Genomic DNA, 7762 nt, shown 5'->3' with positions numbered 1-7762 from the left:
AATCAAACTCATGACAACAATTACATCTTAATTGATTTTCTGGTCTCTGGCCTCTCGCCTTTCGCCTGACATAGTGTTTTGGAGAGCTAAATCTATAGTCCTTGCTCGCTAAATTTGCAGAATGCATAGTTTGTCATAGATAAATACATATAGTGCCTGTTAAATTAGACTGATGAATTATCTGCACTAGGGAAGTTTGGCTCGTGCTGAGGTTCACAGGTAGTTGCACATGACAACAATGAATCACATGTATTGCAATCTTATTCTTCTGTTTATAAATACACAAATATGGCCATATGGGACAACTGGTCAACCTATTTTTTTTAATTTTGTTGTACAATGGAGACGTAGACGAATCAGAGTATACATTACCTGAGCCCCCAATCTTCCAAAATGTTGATGATGCCAAATCTCATCTTATCTTATCTAGTCTGAATTCGAGCATCATTCTTCTAGGTGGCTTACTGAAGTCCTCTAGTATGTTGTTCTCATCGGGTAGTGATACACATAGCTGACCTGACTTGATCCGACCCTATCCAATAATAGACTCGAACAGGACAACCCAAAATAGATCCCGGCCTGATGGTCTGAAATGACCTGTTTGAAATTACATTCAAATATACATATATCTACACAACCAACAATAATATCCTCCTGCAGCCCAAGTAGCCACATCATGAACACTGACCCGAACTGATCCAAATAATCTGAAAAACCTCTAACCATTGACCCAAATAATGCTCTCAAGTGAAGGTGGAGCTGATAGCAATTCAAGCAAACTGAAACTTTATAAGAAGCCTGGCAGATGGGAGTTTCTCTCCCTTCTTATCAAAAAGCTGCACTGATCTAATCCCACTCTTAAGTTCAGAAACCGGCAGACACGATTGCCCACCAAAATCATCCTTCTCTGACATGTCATATTCTCTCACTTCAATTTGAAGCAGAGCAAGTTCCGGAACAGTTAAGGGAAACTCAAACTCTTGATCCCATACCGGCACCCAATCATCCTCTATCACCTTTGTTTTCTTCTTCACATAATCTTTTGGCGCACCAATCAAGCGGAACTGTCATATCACACCAAAAAAAAAAAAAAACATTACTTTGTGCCTCAAAAGCTCTCACTTATGGTGGGGGAAGAGGGTCAGTTGTTTGCAACCTTACTTTCGTAGGTAGTTAACACTGAGTTTGAGCTTTTTCAGAATGCCCCATGAAGAAAAAAAAACGTTAAAACATGCACTGACCGAGTCTACTCGTTATTTCATAATAAATATACTCCTTAAGTCAAAGAGTAGTGAGCCAATCACCCCAATGGGAATAACAATCTTATCTTTATTAATTCAGAAGACAATGATGAATGCAGGATGCGCCACGTCATTTGTACAATTTTTTTTTTTGGAAATTCAGGTTATGGTGGGGCCCGTTGGTGTGCAAAAAATTACTTTCTTCAAATCGTCCGCCAATACAAACATGCGACAATTTCCGTCTTAGCAAAAATACAATGAAATAATTTTACATTCGGAATAAATGAAATTAATTTAGACCAACTAGATAATTACAATAGAAATGAGAAAAAAAAATGCATCCCAAAAACATTAATACCGGCCCAAATACATACCCGTGCAATTTAATCGCTGATTTAGACCAACTAGATAATTACAATAAAAATGCAAAAAAAAAAAATGCATCCAAAAACATTAATACCGACCCAAATACATACCCGTGCAATTTTGCACGGGTTTAAAACTAGTTTCTTCTAATTGAATTTCACGTGTATGGAAGAACTAACCTTCACGTAGAAGTCCGGTGGAGAAAATGTATCGAAGTGAGTTTTCTTGAAGTCCAAGCGCCAACCGTCTCCCATGTACACTCTAACCTGTGAGTAATGCAAGTTTTAAAAAGTGAGACAAGTTTGAAGTTTCATTAAGGGAAGCTCAAATAAGAAGGTGAAGATTATCAACTTGCCTTCAAGGTTTTCTTAACTTCTTCAGGGTTGAAAACCTCACCATCTGAGCCTTTCTTCATAAGGAAATCGGGTTTTTTTACGTAACCACATCCACCATTAGATCTAAACATCCCATGCATTCCCCACAGAGATTTCCCATAACCCTGCATGAAAGAGCAAAAGCGAACAATTTATTTTCAAACAAAAGAACATTAGATAAATGAAGTTGTAGATAGACAAGAGAAAGTTACAAGAAAGATCAATGAAGCAACTTCAAAAGGTCATCAGATTCATCAGGTGTTTAAGGGGAAAAGCCGCAGGAAAATTACAGCGTAATTTCATTTGTTGCACTCAAGAAGTCATACTGCCATAAAAGCATACAGCAGGATTCTGGCTCTGTGCCTTTCCAGGTCCGCATTCAGGGCCAGGAGCCTTCATTTTAGAATAGTTTTCTGTCTTAATCCCTTTACACTGCCCACTTGAACCTTAGGCACAAGAGGGATTTGTTGAGCTGATTTTTTTTTTTCTTATTTCAGTTCGCAGTTCTGAAATTCAACTCTTAAGTAGGTAAATAAGAAAAGCATATACTCGTCTAGTAAACTTTGGCGATGATAAATCACTTGAGGGCTTATGAAGGGCCAATAACTTTTTTGTCAAGATCCGCCACTTAACAACAGTATGATCGTTACTTGGCAAGTTCCCAAAATAACAAACCTTTCAACTTTTCTTGCATGAGACCGTCTTAATACTCCGATATGGCTCAAAAAGTTACCCTTGACAGTTTCAAAAGTAACCCTTTCGTACTTTTTTAATGTATCATGACGATATAATCACCAGGTCGGTTTTATGTTCAGGAATGTTACTTTCAGTTGAAACTTGGAACCAACCAAAGGCTTACGTGGACATTAAATAAAATTCGGAAGCTAACCTGCATGTTAAATGCAACCATTTGAGCCCCATGCAACCAGGCAATTGAAGGCTTGTAATTTGAAGAGCGAATTCGCGATCCTTTGGGATATATTCTAAGAAAATTTCTCTGTGTGAACCTGCATTAAGACCAGCAGTAAGAAAACTTAGCTGCCATGGAACAGAGAATTAACTTTTGTATTAGGATCCCACATGTGGACCAACCAAATATCAATTCACTCATTTAGTCATATGGTTGATAAGTTGGTCTCACGTATAAGACCGCCTCATATTTGTATTTGTGATGCGTACAATAGAGTAGACTACAGTATGAATTCACCTTACGACATCAACTCCGTAATTTGACGCTGCCCTTTCAAGCGCCACTTCGCTCAAACTAAGCCGTCTAACTTTTTGCAAGCCACTTCTTAGAGCTACTCTCAATCCATCCTTTGGTTTCCCAGCCCGGATTGCAATAAGACGCTTGTACTCTGGAGCTGCTAGCTGGCCGGATTTAGTATCAATGTCTTGGTCCTCGTCACTGTCATCTGCCATGTCATTGGGCTGTGTTTCGTCTCCAGACGACCCTGCTGAGGTGTCCTCTTTATTACTTTTGACCACCTTGGCTTCAAGGTATTCTTTGGGTGGTTTGGTTGATATAATAATTCTGTATTTCAATTCTTCAGGTGAAGGGAATTCTTCTAAGTGGTCGGAGTCTGGGGTATACAGCATCTCCCCGAATATATCAGTCAACATCTACAAGAGAACTAGTAAACTAATATTAGTGTCATAGCAAGGACAGCCAGGAAAGATATTCAATCAGAACGTGTTGGGGCTAAAAATAAGCTAAGTCCGAAGTCTTGGTAAAAGGCATATATGAAGGCCCAAGACCAGTTCCAAGAGGAATTGTGACTGCCCCATTCGTCAAGGTTGTACCTTGGTGTGTCATCCAACCAAGACCCTATAGAATCTCTATATGAGTAGCTATAACTTGGGCATAGAAGCCTCCGTCCAAGGTATATCCTGGACACGGAGTCCTACAACCAGAAACGTGGAGATCAAAGGAGCAGACCCATGGAGGGTACCGTATCATTTCTGGAACTTTCACAGCGGTAACTGATAAAAGCATATACCTTGGCAACTTTAGCTTGAAGGCCTGGTGTAAGGTGATCTTCCAAGGTAATTATCAAAGGATATGGAGATGCAGCAAAAGCATGATCTCTTATAGACTTCAAACATTTGATGAGTGGCACAGGAGTTGTTAAGGTCCTAAAACAAGCCAAAAACCCAAAAATTAAAACTGTATAGATGCATAACACAGGCGAAATTTATAAATGTTACAGCTTCGAGTTGAAAGATTATTCTCACAGTAATGACAAGATGAACACGTTGGATTTTATGTAGTACTCTCTCATCAAACAAAGATTGATCAACTTTCGATATTAGTTTTTACAAAAATAATTGATCATTTTATTTAATTAGTAGATTAAAACAGTAAAATACTCGCTTTACCCTCCCTCGGAACAAAAAAAAATGAAACGGTAAAATGAGAATACAATCACTCAAGAGCAGTGGGAATAAAAACCAACAAGAATTGGCTGTCAGCAGAAAAAACAGTAAAGAACAGGAAGCACAAGTCTTTAATTACCTTCCATGGAGTACGTTTATATCGTTTTTTGCAGAATTGGGCCATATATCAAGTTCAATAACTCTGACACCCCTTTGCAAGACCTTGATTATGGGTACATCACTGCAATCACTACTGAGTTGATTTCCAGTCAAGTACGAATTGTGACCTGTGTATATGTAATAATGTTGCAGTGGAGCCGTCATATCATGGTGCACCTGTAAATTGCTTATGTAATCAGTATCAATACTCAATAACTTGAAATGTTTTCCAGGCGAAATCTTATAGTCTGTCTAATTCCGTGGAATTGCAACATTCGCAAGACATGATTTTAGTTGATCAAGTACACGAGTATGATTAGTTCAATATCAAGGGTGCAATAGGAGGAAAAGGTGGTCCATAGATCCACATGGATGCTTTGATTCACATTGCCACTTTTTTGCCAAAATAAGATAATTTGCCTAAAACGAAATGTTGCGAATCCAAAAAATCGAACAGATGATTCAGTTACCTAATCAAGGTCTGAATCAAAACCTTAATGAAAACAGTCCGTCTCATTGAAGACGGTCACTATCCGTCACAAGCTGAAGACGGATAGTGGCCCTCTCACAAAATGCAAGTGGGAGGGCAAGTGGGGGCATCCATTTTTCCCCCACTTGCACTATCCATTTGCATTTTGTGAGAGGAACACTGTCCGTCTTCAATGAGAATTTGTGTGATGAAAATTTAAAGTTGTGTTTGAATTTTTCTCAAACATTGTACTAAAAGTTGTGCAAAAGTTCAGATTTTGATCTCAGTAGTGTCTATCTACTTTAGAATATGCCCAATTTGGTTAGTATCTCAAGAATTGACAACCACAACAAGTGAACTGACATTTATTTCTGAACATACAGCAAAATCCAAATTCCCAGAAACACAAATTAATGTCACTTTAAACACTAGATTAACACAATCTTAACAGAAATTAAGCACAAAATTAGATCATTAACCTAATAACTCTCCTATCAGTATAAATTATCTTAAAAATCAATTTGCGGCAAATCACCACCATTTTACTATATTATAATTATCCATTCAAATCTCAACTACCCACCTTTTTATATCAAATTGGCAATTCCTCAACAATCCCAAATCGCCAAAAAAACTATTAATGGGACATAAAATCATAGTCTGAGATGGTCTTCTCACATGGTATCAGACGAAAAATGCAATAAACAAAAAAAGAGATGAATGACTGAAAGAAGAAAGTACCTGATTAAGAATGGGAGAGTTAAGATCATTACAGAAGAGAAAAAAGAAGAAATCATCAAGAGTCAAAGCTTGTTTAGTAAACTTGCTAAGATGACGACGACGTTGAAGAATAAGATCAAGGACACGAGCAGCAGCAATATCAGTCATGACCGCGGGGTCTTCACCCTGAAACTCAAGGAGAAAACGACGGAGTTGGGTAGCATTCATGTAAGTGGCTTTATCAGTACATACTGAAAATGCTTCAACCACGTCTAATGGTGGTTGTGCTTCAGTGATCTTGAACTTTCTGCTAAAACACATGAACATTTTGTAGCTGTGACTTGCCATTTTGTGTTGGAGAATTTGTGTTTTTATGCAGTGTTTTTGTTGTAAAGTGTTGAGATTCTGAATGGAGTTGTTCAAGGAAAGAAAAGTATATGGCTTTTGGGGTGGAATGTGTGTGTGTGTGTGTGTGTGTTGGTGTAATGGAGTTGTGAACTGTTAAATACTTAAAACAGCAATGTGTAATAAGTTGATGTGGAGACACTTGGGAATTGGGATTGGTGTTGAAAAGTTCTCTTTCAGGCAGTTGTTGCCCATCCAATTTTCACATTAATGCGTGTTATATGTGAATTGTGATTGGAATCATCTAGTTTCAATGTAATTCTTAACAATAAGTGGGTCATAACTCATAACTCATACCGAGTACTACTCATAACTCATAAGTTTCGAATGAATTAAATACCATATTCGATAAATGCGCATAAATTTTATTACAAGTCATATCAATTTTATTTTTGTATCATTTATCTATTTGATCAGTTATAAATTTGACATCAATATGTCCCTCTTAAACAAATTGTGTAATGTTCGAAAGAAATATCGAGTATAAATATTTGTTTTCTTTGGTTCAAATGAACGTACTATGTCGAAAGCGGGAATCGAACACACAACTTCATAGTTGGGGGGTAAGAGAACAATATTTGTGTAATGTTAATTGGCCGATGGGTTAATAATTTAATATTCCTTTGCTTTTTGAGATATTTCATATTCGTTTTGTAGGTTAAAAATTCAACGGATAATTCACGCGGTACCTCTAAGGTTTGCCATTTTGCACGAAATATCCAAATTTTTGATCCAGAAATCTTAAATAGGTCATAACTCGTATTTACGAGTTCCAAAAGTGACGAATTTTTTTTCCAAATCGCTCACCTTTCCGAGAACTACAATTTGAAAAAAAAAATGTCGCATTTGGATTCCGCTACTAGGAGTTATTGTGCGTCAAATGTTTTTCGACCGAACAAACTTTGAGTGAGCATATCTCCTGGTCACGAGTTCCAAACTCGTCAAACTTTTTTTTTTTTCAAATCGTAGTACTCGAAAAGATGATCGATTTGGAAAAAAAATCTTCAACTTCTGAGTTCGTAAACACGAGTTGTGGTCTCTTTAAGTTTTCGGATCAAAAATTTGAGGATTTTGTGCAAAGTGGCCAACTTCAGGGATACCGCATGAATTATCCATTCAATCTAAACTTGGACCATAAATAAGTTAAAATTTATAATAATTATATCTGTTATAAAAAAACAGCAATCTAATTTAGGGACGCTGAGGATAAATAAGCTAGCTGAAGATCATTCTATCGAGCTAAGAGTATATTCTGGTACAGATCATTCTTCGCTTGTGTAATTAGACAATAGGTTAATTTATGGATATAAGTTTTTAACTTATTATATTCTCTTCGTCATTTTAATGAAACTGTTTTGTATCTATATATAATAATAAAAAAGCAAACTAAAGATCAACAAATGAAACACTCTCCACATCACCTAACTCCTATGTAAGATGAAAAAAAAAAAAGAAAAAAAAAAGAGAGAGAAAAAAAACAATAAAAGAAGAAAACATTATTTTCATCACCCTTCTTTATTAATTCACCTTTTGGGTTTCCTCTAATTAATTATGGGTATTTTAATAATACTACTCCTAACTCACAAAGTAATTACAAAAGTAATCAATCAGGCAAATTAAATGATGAAAAACCGAGGGTTGCTCAATGGCCA

The 7762-nt window shown here is 36.7% G+C and overlaps 1 protein-coding gene across 1 annotated transcript; it reads right to left on the bottom strand.

Annotated features, from left to right (window-relative positions):
- Positions 1 to 223: 223 nt before the first annotated feature.
- Positions 224 to 6362, bottom strand: LOC141605499 (phosphoinositide phospholipase C 6-like). Its single transcript, XM_074424302.1, has 8 exons — positions 5727 to 6362; positions 4497 to 4693; positions 3982 to 4117; positions 3189 to 3604; positions 2871 to 2988; positions 1963 to 2106; positions 1787 to 1873; positions 224 to 1064 (listed from the first exon to the last, which is right to left on the bottom strand). The coding sequence occupies exons 1-8, from the start codon at positions 6051 to 6053 to the stop codon at positions 771 to 773; spliced, it is 1719 nt and encodes a 572-aa protein (XP_074280403.1). The 5' UTR covers positions 6054 to 6362; the 3' UTR covers positions 224 to 770.
- Positions 6363 to 7762: the final 1400 nt, after the last annotated feature.

Source organism: Silene latifolia, chromosome 1 (assembly GCF_048544455.1).
Source record: "Silene latifolia isolate original U9 population chromosome 1, ASM4854445v1, whole genome shotgun sequence".
Taxonomy (NCBI): Eukaryota; Viridiplantae; Streptophyta; class Magnoliopsida; order Caryophyllales; family Caryophyllaceae; genus Silene; species Silene latifolia.
This window is presented reverse-complemented; position numbering and strand designations above follow the sequence as displayed.

Coding starts and splice junctions, on each gene's coding strand:
- LOC141605499 (XM_074424302.1), bottom strand. CDS start 6,053: ATGGCAAGTCACAGCTACAAAATGTTCATGTGTTTTAGCAGAAAGTTC. Junction 4,694..5,726: donor ACTCTCCCATTCTTAATCAG/GTACTTTCTTCT, acceptor AGCAATTTACAG/GTGCACCATGATATGACGGC. Junction 2,107..2,870: donor TGGTTGCATTTAACATGCAG/GTTAGCTTCCGA, acceptor TCTTTCATGCAG/GGTTATGGGAAATCTCTGTG.